Source organism: Fundulus heteroclitus, chromosome 22 (genome assembly GCF_011125445.2).
Source record: "Fundulus heteroclitus isolate FHET01 chromosome 22, MU-UCD_Fhet_4.1, whole genome shotgun sequence".
In the NCBI taxonomy this organism is placed as follows: Eukaryota; Metazoa; Chordata; class Actinopteri; order Cyprinodontiformes; family Fundulidae; genus Fundulus; species Fundulus heteroclitus.
In genome coordinates this window covers 20,080,939-20,099,755 of record NC_046382.1, presented here as the reverse complement: position 1 = coordinate 20,099,755, position 18,817 = coordinate 20,080,939, and the positions used below count along the sequence as shown (strand labels likewise).

The following is an 18,817-nucleotide window of genomic DNA, read 5'->3' as shown; positions in this document are numbered from 1 at the left end:
GCTAACATGCAGGTTTTTGGACTATTGGAAGAAGCTGGAGTGACAGAAGAGAACCCATACGTGCACGGGCAGAACATGCTAACTCCAACCAGAAAGAACTTTTTGTTTCAAGGCATTAAGTATCTTTTTCCTTTAACTTTAACTGCACTACTTTGTGTTAATCTATCTGATAAAATCCTGATAAAATACATTGGCTTTTGTTGCTGTAACAAAACAAAATGATAACAATGGGTATGAATACCCAGTGTGAGGTAGTTTAGAAATCCAAGGGACATTAATACAAATATATATGAAAGAAATTAAGGAATATTCAAAGAAACAATTAGCATAAAGTATAAACCCCAGGGTTGTGACCTTTCCCAGTTTGTTTCAGAGTTGACTACATGAATGTAAAGGCTCTGCTGGTTCACAGCAGATTGTTAATTAGCTGCAGGGTCACCATAGTATTTTCCAATATATATTTGCATTGTTGACCCTTTCTTTCAATGTCAGCACGAGGTCAAAGTCATAAGGGTCGGGTGCTGCTGTGGTAAACTTTAATAGATATTCATTCACAGCACTTCCTGTATTGCTGACACATACAAGAAATCCTGCTGAATTGGAAGGAATCCATTAATTAAAACAGTAGATGGGATTGTTAAGTGCAGAGCAGTGATCACGCCAGGCAACCGGCCGCAGGAATGCAAATCAGGCCTCAGGCCAAAGATTTAAGCTAGCAGGTGGCCTCTTCTATTCACCGAATGTCAACACTTCTTTTAGATGGAGCCCATGCAACATCTGGGCAGGTCAGCCACCGATTTTAATTAAATGAAATACAGTTACTCAATGTTCTGCCATGTCAGAGAGAAAAAAAGAACCTGGAAAGAAGTAGGAAGGAATAACATTGACAGTACATATTCTCTGAAGGTCAGAACAGTTGTGCAAACAAATATTAAACCTTCAGCTAATCCCAACATTTCCAGGATAATTTGAAATCCCTCTGTAATCAGAATACTCCTCTGGATGCAACACGATCCCTTGCACCGTTTTTTTTTTCTCTGGAAGTTATGTTTATTCTGAACGAAAGGAAAATGCGATAACCCTCACTCCTCACCTTTGCTTCAGAGGTTAGTCTAAGCTTTAAACAGAGTCCAAAATACAAAACGTCCATTTTTACGACATCCATTTAGGCAGAGGTAAACATACAAAATTAGATAAATACTGATGGAGGAATACTGTGTATGTTTGGCATAACTGGACACCTAATAACACATGGTTGTTCAGCTAAACTACGTTTTAACTTTTTGCCCAGCAAGGAGAACATAACTACAGAAGCAGCCGAAAGGCCCATGGTAAGTCCGGATGGGCTACAGAGATCCAAGGTGGGAAATTCTGTAGGGCATTCATTAGTTGTCCACTGGACCAAACAAACCTTTAGGGAACTCAGTAAGAAGAAAGCCACTTGTAAAAGAAAGCCTTAAGAAGCCTTTTATAGTTTGTCGCAATCTATTTCTTGTAGGAGATAAGACAACGTGTTCATGTTTTCAAGTGGCCTAGTCAAAGTCCAACCTTACAATTCAGAATTAATTCCCAATAAAGTACATTTAAGTTTAGTTGCAATCGATCAAAATAAAACAAAATAAAACAAGTTGAATGTCAATACTTTTGTAAGGCAATGAAAGTATTGAGATAATATATATATATATATATATATATATATATATATATATATATATATATATATATATATATATATATATATATATATATATATATTGCCCTCTACAACTATTACCGCACTGCAAGAACATGCCTGTGGTCTACGTCAACGTTGTAAAACATTGATAAATCTGGGACAGTAGTCCAGCAAAGGAGTGCAGAACAGTGAGGGAGCTCCGAAAAGAATACAAAAGGCACAGGATGAGTTTGAAAAGGTCTGGGTGAGTTACATCTGGTAAAGCAGTGAGGAGTGGAGAGGGCTTTTCTTATAGGGTTAATTTTGCACGTGTTTATCAAGTTTAAGTTGATAATTTAAGTAAGGAAAGCTGCAAAGTCAAACAAAGCAAGATTTTTTTTTCTAGTGGAACATTTATTAAAAATACAAAACATTTTATCATTAAGTTATGCTTCCTAAACACAAGTTAGAATTAGCGTGGAGCTAAGATGGTTGTAGCTATGAAAAAGTTCACAGAAAAAATGACAGTGTTTAGGTGGAGAGGGTTACATAAGCAGTTACTGTTTAAAATAGCATTATTGGTCAAGTTTTCATATTTAAAAATGTGTACATATTTTATAATTAAAGGGTAAAACCTCATTATAAGGCACAGATTTAGAATTATCTATTCAAAAAAAGAATCAGCTCGAAAACATGTTTATGTGGTTTGCTTTAAAATAATTATGAAAATCTTGACCCAGTTTGATTTTAAAGTGTTCAGCTTTGTGATATTTATGCAAAAAGGAGCATACTGGGCACAAACCAGTGTTAATTAAATTTATATCAGCAACACCATTCTTTCCGGTTTAGGAATGTATTAATGATCCAAAGCAATGACAATGACCATCTCACACAGAATTCATCGCTGATGTAAATTTTCTCTAAATATTTACAGCACAATTTTTCAACTGAAACGAAAAAGGCAAAGTTGTCATCATGACTCCAGTGAAGTGTTTGATCAAAGACGATTACAGATAAAAGTATATGCCAGCGGACGCACAAATGAAATGATAATGCACATAAAGTCAACTCAACAGTCTTTACTAATCACTTAAATATTACAGTATTCAGTGCTATTCTTTTAAAGGGAAATAAATTAACCAATAAAACTTTATATACATAATACTGTACATCAAACCACACCTGCAGCAGATGTGTTTTCCAGCAATTCTCAGCTCAGGCTCCATAAATTAAACTGCCTCAAAACTAATGGCACCCACAAGATCTGACCACCATATTTCTATATTTTTTCAGAATAACGTTTGAGCTGTCATCAAAGTAAAGCACTGATATTGCGTTGAGCTTGGTTGGGGCACAGCAGGGCTTTGGCACGTTGTCAGGAAACATTAAGTGGACCTATAAATGAGAAGTAGAGGTCTTTTTAATGATACAAATATTGCAAGGCTAAACAGGTGTACAATGCATTTTAAACAACACTTACCAGGGTTTGCACAATAGCATGATTTGTTGCATTCATTTGAGCATTGAGCGGAAAAGAGCATTCGCCGTCACAATAAAAAGCAGCATAGCCCTCCGGTGCAATGATCCAATCCTTGGCAAAAATAAATAAATATCCAACAGTTAGCTCCTGTACTTTATAGCCTGGAGATGCTTATCCGTGTTCTCGTGATTTAATGTTACCATCATGTGGCGATCGTGTCAATATTTTTCCAAGAGATTTGAAATGTTAGTGTCTTACCTGCCAGCCCAAGTCTCGAAAGCTGACATAAAGCTCATGCTTCTTGCAGGCTTGTTTCTGTTCACTGGTGTTATAGTCTAAGAAAAAGGGATTAAGAGAAAAGAATTACAATTTAATAAAATATTGCATTATAAACCCATCACACTACCTGTTTTGCATTTCAATGCCATAGGAGGATAATAATGCTTCACTATTGCCTTTTTACACATCTTGTCTTGTGGCATCTGCGATTTGATCTCTTGCCATGTCAAAAACTTTAGCACCTGAGCCTCACCAATCTGTCATAAACAGCATGTAGGTGTCACCAGAAACATATGTACACCTTTTAAAGAGACTAATAACCATTTTTTCCCCACAGTTTGACATCAAATCAATAAAAACCTTTCCGTTGTTAGGTTAGTCACTAACTTAGGTAACCAAAATTAGTCCAACCTATTTGGACAAATAGGTTGGGTTTTGTCTGCAGTAACATGGTAGCTGCTCTGGTCTGTTGTGTGGAAGAAAGAGCTGAACCAACCGGTAAAGCTCTCAGTTTGCCAGTCTATCTACGTTCCAACCCTTGCCTATGGTATTGATTATGACCAGAAGATCCCAGATAGAAACGACCTAAAAGGTTGGGATGGTTTGGACATCCCCATGGGTGCCTGCCACCAGGGGTTTTCTGGGCATGTCCCACTGTGAGGGGAGACCCCAGGGAAGACCCAGAACTCATTGGAGGGGCTATATATATCCTGCCTGGCCTGAGAATACCTTGAGATCCCCCAGAATAAGCTGGAGGATGCAGCTGGGGAAATGGATGTCTGGATTTCCCTCATGGACCTGGTGCCCAAGCAACCTGATCTCGAATAAGTGAAAATGATGGATGGATGGATGGATGGATGGATGGATGGATGGATGGATGGATGGATGGATGGATGGATGGATGGATGGATGGATGGATGGATGGATGGATGGATGGTATTGGATTGTAATATTGGCCCTTGGGATTTTGTTGAATATAATAATTTTCTTAAAGTAGGCATTTTTCCATTACTGAAAAAAATTACTGAAATAAAAGTTTGGACATCCTGGGAAGTTAGCTTTAAAATAAGGTTTTAATGTGAGATCATTGTATTGCGATAAACAGCATACCCTTATTGTAAAGCCCTTTACCCATAACCAATAACTGTATAAAATAAAGAAATGATCAAACCGATTAACATCATAACTGCGTGCTCAGTGCTCACCTCCAGGTTTTGGAATCCTTGATGATTCTTGTTTATTAGTAGATTTATTGCGGTTTTGGTTCTTTTTCTTCCCACCCACAGCTCTCACCGAGCGAAGCAGAACCCCACTGGCCTTAAAGAAAGCAACGACGAATGGCTGTTTGGACTGTGGCCCATTCCTTCCAATGATTCCAGCAGATTTTATGTTGATACTCCGTCCTGTAAAAAAACAACACAAAAAGCAAATGAAAATGTATCATTTAAAATTAAGGCTTCACTTTATTACTTATTTTATGGTGAGTCTTAATATTAGTCCAAAATAGCTGTTGGTGATGACTTTATGACTTTCTTTGATCATACTACTTTTTTATATTAAATGCCGTCATAGTAGAATGTGTCACAGGATGTAAGTAAATCTGTGGAGGATTCTAAGATAATCCTATACAGAATACTGTCAAAAATATAGCTTAAAGTAAAAATTAGCTTTGCTTACCATCCATTGTTTCCACACAGAGCTGAAGCCCAAAATTTTGCTGCGGGTTCATCACCCAGTGGTTACTGGTGGCTGTGATATCAAACACAAGCCAGCCCCCGTTAGAGGCCTGCACCTTTTTGGAGTCAAGCAGGAAGGTCTCGGCATCTCTGCAAATGCAAAAAAAAAAAAAAAAACAAGCATGTTTGTAAACTGAACAACAAAAGTAATTTTTTTTTGCAGGATATTTAAATCGTGATTTTTCAAGCACTCCTTTTCCATGGTCTGCCAGTAAAAACAAACTAAACTGGAAAAAAAAAACTTTGCAGCTATTGTTGAAAAGCTGTATACTGTGACAAATTGCACTTTTGTTGTAAAATCTGTGCCAGCACTTTGATTAAAAAAAAGTATTTTGAGGGCTATGAATCATGTAAGCTAGCTTTTATGTATTTTTACCATGAATTTGACAGAAGGCAACAATCAGCCCTCACTTCCAAATTTTATAATTAAAAAAACAACAACATAGTTTTCCTCCAATTCCTTTCAAGTGGTAGATCGGATAAGGCAGCAGATGTTAGTTTTTTTGCGGTTTCACAGAGCTGTTTGGAGACATTTGAGGTTTTTCCATGTGGTCTCAATTGTTTTGGAACTAATCATATGTTTATAGAAAGGTGAAATAAAACTGAAGATTAATTCTTTAGAGGGATTAAGTGTTGAACTTCCTCTTTAAAGGGCAGTTTACTTTGTGCCGTAATTTGAACCGTAATGGTGAACATTTACTGATCCAATAACCATATTTATGAGGTAACATATTTTTCTCAATCCTTATTGAGTGTTGGAAACCACGATCAAATGAGAAAAATGCTGTGAGTGGAAACAAATGCAAAGCGATGAGCCTTCACTTTGACACAAATATTCCCCCGTGTGCTAAACTGAAGTCAGTCACTTTTCTTTATAAGGAGTTGTGATCAAAAGCAAAGTTAAGGAAGCTTTATGAAAGATATATATATACAAAGTGAAGTGATATTGGGCTTCTGCGATTTAACAGTATTTTGTCCAATAATGTACGGGGGATGGTGGCTTGGCTAATTCAGCAAGATGACATCAGTGAGGGTAATCTGTGTTACTTGCTACCAGGGAATGCAAAGTTCAGCTCAAAGTAATCTCTGGAGATTTAATGTGGGGAAAGGAATATTCGATCTTGAGACGAATTTGAACCTCAATGGTTTTATATATCTTTTACCTGTCAAGACTGTTTTTAAATGATTTCCTTTTTCCAAAACCATAAAAAATATATAAATACGTTTCAGGGTATAATCTAAAAAACTTCCTCTAGCCTTCTTGCTACAAGTGACCATAAAATATTACGTGTAAGACAGCAGAAAGCAAAACAAAAATCTTATGCTAGTGAGATTTCCAAGACTGCAAATATTTACCAATCCTGCATGTTCCTTGACAAACGGAGGGTGAAAGTCAAAAAGAAAATAAGAGCAAATGGCAACTTTTTGCTGTGCCCTGATCAACCTTCCTGGTATCTGACCTGAGTCTTGCTCTCTCAGAGGCGAAATGAACCACACATATGTCTCGACATGTGGTAGAAAATTTGTTAGTTTCTAGCGTGTTATAGTTCTGTTCATTCGCTTTCCTCATCATTTCAAACACCTGGTGCTGAAAGGGGTTAAGCTTTCTTAACTCGGCGACAACGTCAACACTGAACAGTGTGGTTATCAGTGCAATGTAGTAGCACTAAGATGCATTTAACAATTAGAAAAATGTTCAATTTTTACAATTTATGGCTTGTCAAGGCCAAACAAGCTGAAAACTAAAATAAAACTAGTGTCCCATGTTTCAGATAATAAAAGCTTCAGACCCAGTTTGAGATTTGGTATTGAGGCAAAAAAAATGGCTTAATGTGTATTTTCACCCTGGGAACATGGACACATTCATTTTTAAAACGTTTCAGTTTCACATTTGTTCAGCTTAGAACCAGTTATGTTCTCATTGCCTATTATTCCATCAGTGACTGCTGGACTAATAAAATGCTTTCAATAAATAAAGGGAAGCCAACCCGCAATAATTGTATGAACTGCAACTATACAACTATAATAATTAAATGAACTAAAGGGTGTATCTATAAATGTACCATATACTGTAGTATCGGTAAAGTCTCAATCCCGCTTTTGAACACCAATCAAAATGAGCAATTCTTGGTGAAAACACGTGTGAAAACATGAACTGAGCCCTCTTCACCTTTGAGATGGCCGAGTCCATTGACTTGGACCTTTTCAACTCCCTGGAGGCCCATATCTCACCTTGGATCACTCACACACATTTACGGCAAGCAAATGTGAGCCCACTTTTAAGCACACCCTTGTGGATTCAGCTATGTCATGCTTTCAACTTCCGTAATATTCTTATGCAAGGCAGGTGGTGGGCAAAACAGTGATCATTGTCTCACCCAAGGGAGCGCCCTCTGCCCCCACATTAATGTGGTCCCTAGTTCTTCTAGTTGGAACACAGCCAGCTCGGTAGGCAACACAAGACGGGTGATAAGTGATGGACTTTCCAAGCTATACAGGCGCTCGACTTGCTAATGGGGTTCTCTTTATCCAAGAACTATATTTACCAAGGCAGACACGGTGCCAACAAAAGGAAAGCAGACTCTCTGATAGAGTCTGAAAATTCAATTCCTTTTTATTCCAAGTGCCTTTGGATGCTTTTAACATAACAAATAAAAAACATTGAAACATCACCTTGTTGCAAAGATCGGAAGGTAGCAGAACTGATTTTAAGCCTTTTCAGACCTGATAATCTCATCTTCCCAAGAGAAAAGATACAGATGAAACCACATATTTAAATACACTGTATAAAAAGGCACATAACCAATTGCAATCTGTTCAACTTACCTAAATGAGTTCTACTTATTAAATGCCAATGAAGAAGATTAAATCAAGGAAGATGGTGTGAGGAAGAGAATTGTAGAACCCCACAAGTCTGGAATTTATACCATTCAACAAATAAACAATTTTGTGAAAGTATAAACACCCCGTGTATGTCTAGCCATCATAACATTCAAGAAAGAGATGGGTTCTGTCCCGGAGATTAGCATGTTTACAGGAGAAACGTGAGTATGGACCCCAAACAAAAGCCAAAGACCTTGTGAAGATTCTGGCCATACAGAACTTACACTATGGATAATGATACTTGCTTACCAACATATCACACTAGGTTCCAATGTGATGGATTTATTGTGATTTATGTTGGTAAGAAAGTGTCATTATCCAGAATGCAACAAGTTCTGTTTGACCACGGGGTGAAAGGCAACACAGACAGGAGGAAGCCTTTACCCTGGTGAAAATAAAAGTGAAGTGTCAGGTCACAATAAAATTGTCATGTGGTGAAGAATGACATCATGTTGTGTGGTTGTTTTCCTTCAGCGACTCGCATACTTCACAAAGGAGATGGTTTTTTAACTAAAGAACATCACGTGAAAATATTGAAATACATCTCAAGATGTCAGCCTTGAATTGGCCGCCAGCCTTCTGACTGGCCAATGACAATAATCATGTCACCAAATAAGATGCAAAGTGGCTTTAGGATAGAAACATCAGCTCACACCAGTTCTGTCAGGGGGGAATGGGACCAAATTCCACCACTGAGAGCAACTTGTTGAGGAATAACATTCTAATACTTTCAACTCATGCCATACAGTTAAAAAACAATGGTATCAAATGTTAAGGAAATTTATGCAAACTTAATTTGAAGTGTTTTACTGTCAAAAAATTGAGGGACTTAAGTTCAAAAACAAACAATTATAGGAATAACGGGCAATTTATTTTAATTGGAAGTGTTAAGAAAAATAATAAAATATATATTTACAAAGGCTTTCTCTTTATGTACCAAATTTGATACATTAGATGTTTATCAGCCCAATCAAAACCCTGTTTTCTGTATGCTTTAAAAACACACACACACACACGACACAGTGTTTACAACAATACATTAAGCACGTCCGGTTTTCACTACAGTACAAACTCTGTTGACGAGTTATGGTCTCTGAAAAATATATTTTATAAAAATTATAGATTTGTCATTATATGATTATTTCTGTCAAACTACTGGAATAAGTCCCTGGAATGCATTACATTAGAGAAAAAGCTTTTAGACTCGAATTTTAGGATAGATAAGAAATACTTTAAAAAGCATGTTATGATGCTGTAAATAGCTGGAGAGTTTACTCATTCGGAAAAGTATAACAGCTGCATATGAAATGGTTCACAGTAAAACAGTTAAGTGGCAGAAAACCAAAATCTTTTGGTAAATAAAAAAAAAAAAACACGTTTGTAAATTTACCAAGTTTCAATCCAACAGTGCCATTGACGTGAGCGTTTTAGCTGACTTAAACTTACTTGTTCTGATACTCTTTGATGACTTGATATATGGAAACCTTCAGGGTGATATTGCTGTGGCGAGCGTGACTGCGGTCCTTATAGATCCTAAATTCTGCCGCCGTCACTGCCTCTCCATCTGGGATCTGAGTCAGGTCAAAGCGGAACTCCTTGTAGTGTCTTCTCTGGTGAGAAAACTCCTTATCTTTCTCCACTGGGAAAAGAGAATAGTTTATGATGAACTTCTGTATTACTGCCAACGAAATTTCAGCAGAAAATATGAGTTCACCTCCTGAACTCATGAACCGCTTCTTGTGTTGCATGACAGAGAAAAGACGGCATGAGTTGCAGGGGAGAAGAAGAAGAAGAAGAAAAAAAAGAATATTTATCGCATCTTCTTTTACATTCAAGGTCCTACCCAAACATTTTGAGTACCAACAAAAGCACTTTCCAGTTCATTAAATCAGTCAACTGAATACAGGTAGCGGTTCCCAGACAGGCCCTCTACTGTGCGCCTTACTGCATTCTCCGGCCGTGATGAATGGGCTGTCAGTTAAGAAAAACAGGCTGATTTCAATTAAAGACACTTTCCGCTGCAGCAGAGCAGAAAGAAAAGAACAGACAGGATTCTTCATAGCCCAAGTGAGTGTCTGCTCTGACCTCCTTTCTGACCTGCAGCTCACCTCTACTAAAATCCCCCGAGGACTTGTTCATGTTTTTAAGATAAAAATTATATACCCCTCGCTGCAAGAGGATCCTGACGTATTTCTGCGCGCAGAATAAAACCTACGACGCAAGCGTTGTAGATAACGAGCTGTTCGACAGAGTGACTTCAGCCATCTCTCACATCCCTACCTGGCGCAGAAGGGAGGAACGCGGCCGAGGTCAGCGGATGTCCTGAGGACTGGTGGTGATATCATGTGGGGTGTTTGCTTGATATTTTATCAAGAGAGAGCGCCTGTGGTTACTTAGCACAACCAAGTCAGAGGTCAGGCCTGACTTTAAACCGCTGAGTGGCTTCTATTAAATTAGCCACAGGCTGTAATCTGAAGCAGAAGTGCCACCGAGAAGAAAGAGCTTTTAACTGTTGAATGGCTGAAGCTTCAATAACTTTCCTCCATGCTAAGACTGAACAGCGTGCAAGCCGTTCCCCGATAATTGAAATCACCAGAATTGCCGATTGGGGCGCATTTTCAATCCCTTTAAAAAATAATTACTATAGTTACAGTTTGGCATGCGCTAGTTAATAGTATCAACGTATTCTATGTTTTAAAATATGGGTTAAAAAACCTTTTTGAAACGGAGAGCTACTTCATTGGTACTGTGTCACACAAAGGGCTACCTGAACTGACCTTTGAACTACAAGAGTCAGCACTCACCAATAAACATATTCGCAACGCTTTTCTTTTTAGATATTGTCATTTTTAAATCTATGCACGTGGGATGGCAAAAGCAGAGCAACAGACTAAAATAAAATTTTGGATGCAGCTAACTGGAGGGTTTTGCTAGAGCCCGCGGGCACCATGTTGGTGACCCTTTGTTTTAAAAGGTTACAATTTTTAAACCCCTAAAATGTTCCGTAATACCGCTCCAACACTTTAAAGTTATTTTAATGAGATACTCAGGAAAATACAGGAGAGGCTGGAATTTGCTTGAGATGTATTCACAAGTCTTGACCCTCCCCTACGTGTTGCTGTGAATGGCTGGTCATCAAGCTAAAGGAAGGCTGCTACGCTTCTCCCTCACTGACTAGAAAGACAGATTTGGCTGAGTGGAGAAAATTCCAGTCACAAAAAAACAAGTGCAACCACTTTCAAACTTAATCCATATTTTTGCTTATGTCTGTTTATTGAAATAAAATTATAAGCACATTATTCAATTCATAATAATCAGTATTTTAAATAATTTTTCTAGGAGCGGGAATATTTTTTTCAGTTTTAGATAAAACCAATTAGATCATGTTATATATTTTTTTTGTAAATACAATCAAACAGTGAGAACCGCATAGAGGCCCATGCCTCGTTACAGTATTATGCTGCATGAAAAGAGCCCCTCGATGTTTTTTTTAAAACAGTTTAGCTCGGCCGCTGCATTGAGCGTACTGTAATAAAGACAAGAGCCTCTTTCAGAAATTCACTGAAAGTCCCCCAGAATGAGAGCAGAACTTTCAAGGCTGACAGTGTACATGCCCGGGTAGAGTGGTAAGTGGAAACAGATGGCCTCAAACTAAGGTGAGGAGTTATCCTTTAAGGCAACGCTACGCACATTCACAATTTTATTTTTAAATGTTTTTATGTCAAATATGATGCTCCACCCTGAGATGCAAGCACTATTTTACAAAGTAAGCTTTGTATATGTTTGCAGGATTCTTTTTTTTTAATCCCTGCTTTCTATGTTCTGACCTCCTGCTTTTTTGAGAAATTCACCAGGTGCTTGAATTCTCTTTACAAGGCAAGAAATACATAAAACAAATACATAAAATCTCACAACCGGTTGTACAGCTCTGTAACAATGACAGAATATCGCATGCAGGCATCCATCAATATCACCCCTCCCTCTCTCCCTCTCTCTCTCTTTTAACAACAGGAAATAATTGAGACCAATTTTCTCAAGGTCAGACAGTCATCTGATAAGCTGCTCTGAACCGCTGGGTTAAGGGTTGCAGCTACCGAACAAATACAATCATTATACAAATCCAGCGCTATTTTCACTGGTTAGACACACAACTGAAAAAGGCGGAAAAATGTTAGACTGGAATGTGTAAAATACATCAGCTACCAAGGTATAAGTGGTGCTTGAAATAATCATTTTTCTCAAGTTTTATATTAAAATGAATAAAAAATTCCAATTAAAAAAAAATATGGCCTAATCAGGATGAACACTAATTTTATAGTAGAAGGGAAGAGTCTAATTTATTCCTGCTTTAAGTGACATGTTGCCTTTTTTTAACAAGTTTATACACCATTTCATATTGGCAGCTCTAAGAGATACAGCTGGTGCAACTGTTGGTATACCAATTTATTAGAATAACGCAGGATGGAAAGATTTTTCTTTGAATTCGTTAAGAGCCTATCACATTCTAAAAATTAAAATGCTGTAAAAGTGAAGAATATTTTATTTCCTAGCGTTTTATGTGACCTGTTTTTTTTTTTTTTTTTTCAAGTTTATATTCAAGTCAAACACAAGCGGTCAAGAGACGCAGCGCAGTGAATAGGTCCTCATGTGTTAACCTTCATAAACGGAACTGCTTCATATTAAAACTGGAAACAAGAGTTAAATGTTTGCCATTCGAGCACTAAAAGTCGCCTCATGCCTGTTAGTCGCTGTTACCGTTTTGAACGCATCCATCACTGCACGGCCCAGGCAGACACTCACCCAAATTGACAAAGCTCATAACCATATCAGCATCATTGAGGAAATTGGTGTCGTGCGCGGTGGTTAGTGCGGGACTGTGCCCCAGCAGAGGGGCCGCTCTGTAGGGCTGCGGCACACGGGAGTACCCGGCATGCTGCGGGTTGTAGTAACTTTTCTTGGAGTGCCCTTGAGCCTTGGCACTGAAGCTCTTCCCCGCGTTCCGGTTCAACACCGCCACCCCCTCCGCCTCCTCCTCCTCCACGGCCATGGCGTTGTACAGGTCGAGCATGAAGAGCGGCGCGGAGGACGCCTGCTTCCCGGGAGAGAAGGGTCTCGGACGGTGAGGCAAGCCCAGGATGGAAAGGATCTCTCTCTGGATCTCCCTGCGCTCGTGATTGCGCAACCTCCTGTAAATAAAGCTGGAGTGCACATGGTTGTCAGTGAGAGCGCACTGGGCGCAGGAAAGAAAACTCAGACTGCTCCACGCGAGTGCGAAAAGCGCGCGGTTCAGAGGAGTATGCAGCGCTGTCATCCTGGCAAATGGCTCTCTTAGAGATGCGAGGATGAGCTACATTGCATTTTCTGAGGGGGAAAAAAAACAAAGCACAAAACAAAAATCTTTCAAAGTCTGCCAGTACGGATTCATAGGCTTTCCATAAAAAAAAGTAGAGCAGACGCACGTTTCACGGTGATAAATCAGGAGCCAGTTTTGGTACAAGTCTGCGGGAGAGAGAAAAAAATCGGCGCTCCTGTCCTGTGTGAGAACTTTCTCTGGCAGTAGGCCCTTTTACTCCTCCGAGGTCTGTCCACAGTCTCCGAGTATTTATGAAGCGGTGACCCCCGTCCCTCACCTTACTCCTCTGACTTGAAAAAAAAAAAGAGAGAGGTAGGTACGCCCAGGATGTCGGGGGGGATTATACGTTTCCAAGTGGATGAAATGTGGTGAACTGTGTCAAAAATAAGGAGAGAGAAACAGTCGTCTCTTGCCCCGGCTCGTATATGATATATATAAATTTCATGAGAATGTGCAGGAACTGGGGCCACAGTTGCCCTTTGGGTCCATCCCACACTCGGCTCTTGTTTTCCCATCCTCCTCTAGCGGCCGCAGTAAAATTTCAGGCCGGGTCCCATGATGAATGTGGCGGCCTCGGAGTGTAAAAGGAGACACTTGAAATACGAGAGGCCAGTCTTAACGAGTGAAAGAGTAATGACAGAGCCTTTTAATCACCTCGACTTATTGAAGTCGGAGTGTTTATAGGTGAGCCCTCCAGCTGCATTCACAGTTTTTGTGACCCCACTGTAAGTACTTTAAATGTAGAGGATTCTTTTTATTTTTTTTTTTTTTTTTTTTTGCCTTTTTGCCTTTTTGTAGTTGTCTTACAAGGGCACAAAAACGGCATTATATACTTCGTTAATTTGGCGAACTGTAGGCTACATCCGCTGTTGATTTAAATGCAACAGCGAGCTTCAAATGCGTTTTATTTACTGTAAACAAAATTATCTCTGCAATAAAAAAAAAAAAAAAGCCTTTATGCAGAAAATGCATTCCACCGAGCAGCTTAAACCATCATGGAGAAAAGCGTAATAGCGATGCTAGAATAAATAAAAAAAGATAAAGCTTCCAAATGGATTAAAGCGCTTGATTAAATTACGCGGCTGGTGTTGTCCTATCCTGACATCTAGTGGACAGTTAAAATATTATTAGTTATTAATAATCATTATTTCAGCCTTTTCCGCGCTATTTACTATGGCTTTCAAAAGTAGCCACACCCATTGAGCATTTGACATTTTGTCACATTTGAAACACAAATTTTGATGTATTCTATCGGGATTTAACATGATAGATCAACACCATTAACTCAAAACTGTGAAATGAGAAGAAATATATAACTAGTGTTCAATTCGTTTTTCCAACAAAAACCTGAAAAGTGCGTTGTGCGAATCCATTCAGCCCCCTTTTATCTAAAACTTCTTATTTATTCAAACCCACCTCTTAGTCATGCACCCAACCATTTTCTTTAGGAGAGTGTCAAGAAGAAAGCCATCGTGGAAAGAACAACGTGTAGGTAACAGAGCACAGCTATAGATTCTGTATATATTTTGTCTGCACGATCAACACCAAGTCAAATTACTTGTAAGTGTAAACCTACTTGGCAACAAACCTAATTCTGATTCTGAAAGCATCGCTATATGGTGAAAACATGGTGGAGGTAACATGACATTTTAGGGATATTATTTTTTTTTTTGTATGGAGAAGGAGGCTGGTCAGAGTCGATGGAAGGTTGGATGGAGCTAAATGCGGGACAATAATTGACCAATAAAAAATTATAGGCAGCAAGATACTTGAAACTGTTTGAAATTTGCTGTAAAGCTTTAAAAAAGGGTGCTCGCATACTCTCTTCTTCCTATCTAAGAACAAGCAAAACTGTTGATGCGAACCTCTGCAAGAGACATGCCCTAAGATACTTGCTGGTGTAACCGCAGTGAAAGGTGGTGCTATGAGCTGTTAGACTTCATAACCATCACTGCTCCCAACACACTGAATAAGTGTTTATATCCCTGCTGTCTTTGCATTTTTTGTCATGTCATGTCATGTCTTGTTTTTTTTTTTTTTTTTTTTTTTTTTTTTTTAACCAGGTTAAGACACAACCATTGAGACCAAGGTCCCTTTTACAAGGTGGACCTGAGCAAGAAGTCAACAGCACACACTTCAGACACACATAACATAAAACTGTAATTTACACAGTAAGTGCAATTTGTTACAAACAGTAATTCTGAAAAAGCGGTACAGGATGTTAGAAAGAAGATAAAGTGCAATAACTGTCAACAATATAACAAAGTACAGTTGAAAATCAGCTAAAAGGTGCACTTTCCTCTGTAACATCTGTAAGACACTGGCAATGTTTTGTGGATGCCTTTTGCCTTTTATGTAAGAAAAAACTGAAAGTTTTAAATGAGACAAGTTTAGACATTTTCAATTCAGCTTGGACAATGTTCAAAGCAGAAGAAGCAGAGTAACTAAAAGCATGATTTCCAAACATGAGGCATTCGCAGGTGGAGAAAATCAGTAGAGCCTAGAGCATAATGGCTGGCGGTTCTTTTGAGAAGTACACAAAGAAATGATGGGGCCAGGTCAAGTAGTGTCTTATAGACCAACATCATCCAATGAGTGTACCTTCACATACTTGGGGAAGGCAGAATTAACAATGATGGGTGAGGCGACCGCATCCTGTCACAGACCTCAGAGCAGAATGATGAACAGTGCTAGAGGACTGAAGGCATTTGGATAAAGCAGACATGTACAGAGCATCACCATAATCAATCAGAGGTAGAAATGTTGCTGTAAATAGTCTGTGGGTGTTTTTTATGCACAAAGAGCCCTAAACAGCCAGGCCCCAGGTTACTTGTTTTGTCTTCTAATAAAATACACACCAAGGCTGTGGAACAGCCTACCTCTATAGCTTTAGTTGACGTTTAGTTGACTCTGTGGACTTTCCTGTTTAAACAGGCTTTTTGTTGACTATTTGTTTTCATTGTGTGTTTTATTATCTGGCTCTTCATTTTAACAGCTATTTGGTTGGTTTTCTGTGCGGCGCTTTGTGATGGTTTCATCTGTAAAAGGCGCTTAACAAATGAGCTTACACAAATACACAAGCATGTTTTTCTTTTTCCAATCGCCTTTCTCACTTCCACACTTCTTTAATCTGAATATATTCTTAACAACTGTGCTGTTTTTTTTACCCATGTTATAAATTTGCCTTTAGTGTTTTTTTAATTTGTGTCTTTTGTTTTCTTGGGGGGGGGGGGGTTGTGTGTTGTACATTGTGTGTATCTACAGGCTTCAATTAGCCCTTTGCATTGCTGCTGTTACACCGGAATTTCCCTACTGTGGGACAAAAAAGGATATTTTTATTCTACCATGTTCTATTCTACACCATCTCTTTTTTTACTTGATAAAAAACAAAACAAAAAAACTTTGGATCTGTTTCCTTTCAAGTCACAATCATGCGCTCTATAAAATCTCAATGACATGTTTTGAAGTTTGCGGTTGTAAACATAGGGTATGAATACAAGGCACTGTAGTCACTGCCTCCAAAAGCATTTTAGGCAGTTGTGCTGACCCAGTTTCCCAAAATCCTGTAAAAGTGCCATGAGAGGAAATGCCTGATGGGGAGGGTTTTGTTTTGTCCTCAGTCACCTTCATCCTTTTACATGTGTCAGTAGACATTACATCCATCTTATGGATAAGATCAGTAAAGTGGCAAAATGCAGCTCTATAATACAGGTACAAAAAAAAAAAAAAAAAAAAAAAAAAAACAGTAGGTCTTCAGAACTGTTTCTTTTTTGTTGAAACATTCCATCTCTTCTCCGAGATACTTCTTCGGTCTGAACAGTTGTGGATAAACTCAGCCTTATAAGCAGTGCCTTTGCATAGTGAATCAACAAGTTTAACTGTGACAATCAAAACTGGTTGTTCACATGCAAAAGAGGACCATCAGGCCGCCAGCCAATTGTTAGTTTACTGATGGCTACTTACTGTTCCCATGGGGCATTGGGATATTAATGTGACATTATGTTAAAATGCAATTGTATCCATGAATGTAAGCATGAAAAAAATGTATTTCTTAAAATGACTTTGAAATTTTAATTCTATTTTTTAAAATGACAAAAAACATACAAAGGTCACAAAATATCACCATTACAAAAGTGTTAAACATGTATAACTTCTCAGATGCACAGATATGACTCTTATAAATAACAATAAAATACCTAATACAAAATTAAAACTGATTCTGGGGCGTGGAAATGAAGTAATAGGTCAGACATTTTACATTACAACTTTTTTTAAAATCATGTCTATCCTAAATATAAAGAAGTGACATTTTAAAATCTTATTTTTGTGGGGGCAGTGCTATTTTATCTCAGGTATACACAATATAGCTGCTTAAATAGGTAAAAAAAAATGCTCACAGAAGATCAGAATCAGTAAAAGGAAATGAAAACATGTCAGTTTTATACAGAATGTATGTTGATACTGACAACAGAACATGTAGTTGATGTAAAAGCTTTATTTTGTTTCAAACATGAAGTATCACCCACTGACTGTGCAGTGGGGTTGATAGCGAGCATCATGCACCAAAGCAACACCAGGGGGCACTATAGGGAAGTGTACCAGCCACAAGGACATACAAGAATTCAAGGTTCTCAGACAGAGGTATTCAAAGGAGCCAATTTTCTGGTCTCGCAACACCCTGAAAACCTCAAAAAATGTTAAAAGACATAAGAAGAACAATATTCTTCTTTATATTTAATATATTAAAAAAATACAATGATGATGCATGAGATCACAAAAATAAATGTCAGAGGAGGTACTTTGTTTCCATGTTAGAGAGAAACTGCAGAGATGAAATCTTCCTGAGAATGGCTGTTTGTTCCACATCAGCTTCAGATTGGCGCCGTTAGCGACACTGTAATCTGTCAATAGTTTGGGCCTTTGCTGTAGGAGCTCCTTCTCATTATGCTAGCATAGCACATGGATGGGTCACATACCCCGGGCTGGCCGGGGACACCGGGATTACCTGGTTTACCCTCCGCTCCATTTTGACCATGAAGCCCAGGCTTACCAGGAGGGCCTGGTTTGCTGTACCCTTGGGGACCAATGGGCCCTGTCAAGATAAAAACACATTATCTGATATGCATGGGTAACAAAGCCACAATGCTGCTCAGAACCAGGGCAGAAATATCAAAAACTAACTTCAATACCCTTCAGAAATTAAATGCTTTGATTTACAGTTTTTGCCACCAAAGGTCTTTGTTGGGTGCTTTGGGCTCCCAAAGCATTTCATGCTGCTGCAACATAACTAGGTTATAGGTTGAGCTTCAAAAATTTAAAAAGAAGAACCAGGAGCAAGAGACAAAACAAACAGAAAGAGCATTTTATTAAAAATGACATTTAAACTCAAACAGGCTGTTGAACAGCTGATCAAACGTTGAAGACCACAATCC

The 18,817-nt window shown here is 38.5% G+C and overlaps 2 protein-coding genes across 5 annotated transcripts in view; both read right to left on the bottom strand.

The window, feature by feature from the left end:
• Positions 1–2,047: 2,047 nt before the first annotated feature.
• Positions 2,048–13,813, bottom strand: bmp5 (bone morphogenetic protein 5). Of its 2 annotated transcripts, XM_021311178.2 has the most exons (8): positions 13,492–13,813; positions 12,833–13,393; positions 9,479–9,671; positions 5,091–5,239; positions 4,619–4,816; positions 3,393–3,469; positions 3,135–3,245; positions 2,048–3,049 (listed from the first exon to the last, which is right to left on the bottom strand). In XM_021311178.2, the coding sequence occupies exons 2-8, from the start codon at positions 13,341–13,343 to the stop codon at positions 2,900–2,902; spliced, it is 1,389 nt and encodes a 462-aa protein (XP_021166853.2). In that variant the 5' UTR covers positions 13,344–13,393; positions 13,492–13,813; the 3' UTR covers positions 2,048–2,899. The 2 variants fall into 2 exon arrangements, with proteins under 2 accessions (XP_021166853.2, XP_012709077.2); XM_012853623.3 differs by having other exon boundaries at positions 12,833–13,813.
• A 3,618-nt stretch (positions 13,814–17,431) lies between these two features.
• The window catches only part of col21a1 (collagen, type XXI, alpha 1), a 42,140-nt gene continuing 40,754 nt past the window's right edge, over positions 17,432–18,817 (bottom strand). For all 3 annotated transcript variants that reach the window (XM_036126538.1, XM_036126540.1, XM_036126539.1), the window contains exon 29: positions 17,432–18,477. In XM_036126538.1, the coding sequence (XP_035982431.1) occupies positions 18,290–18,477 (188 nt within the window). In that variant the 3' untranslated portion in view covers positions 17,432–18,289. The remainder of the gene's footprint in view (positions 18,478–18,817) is intronic.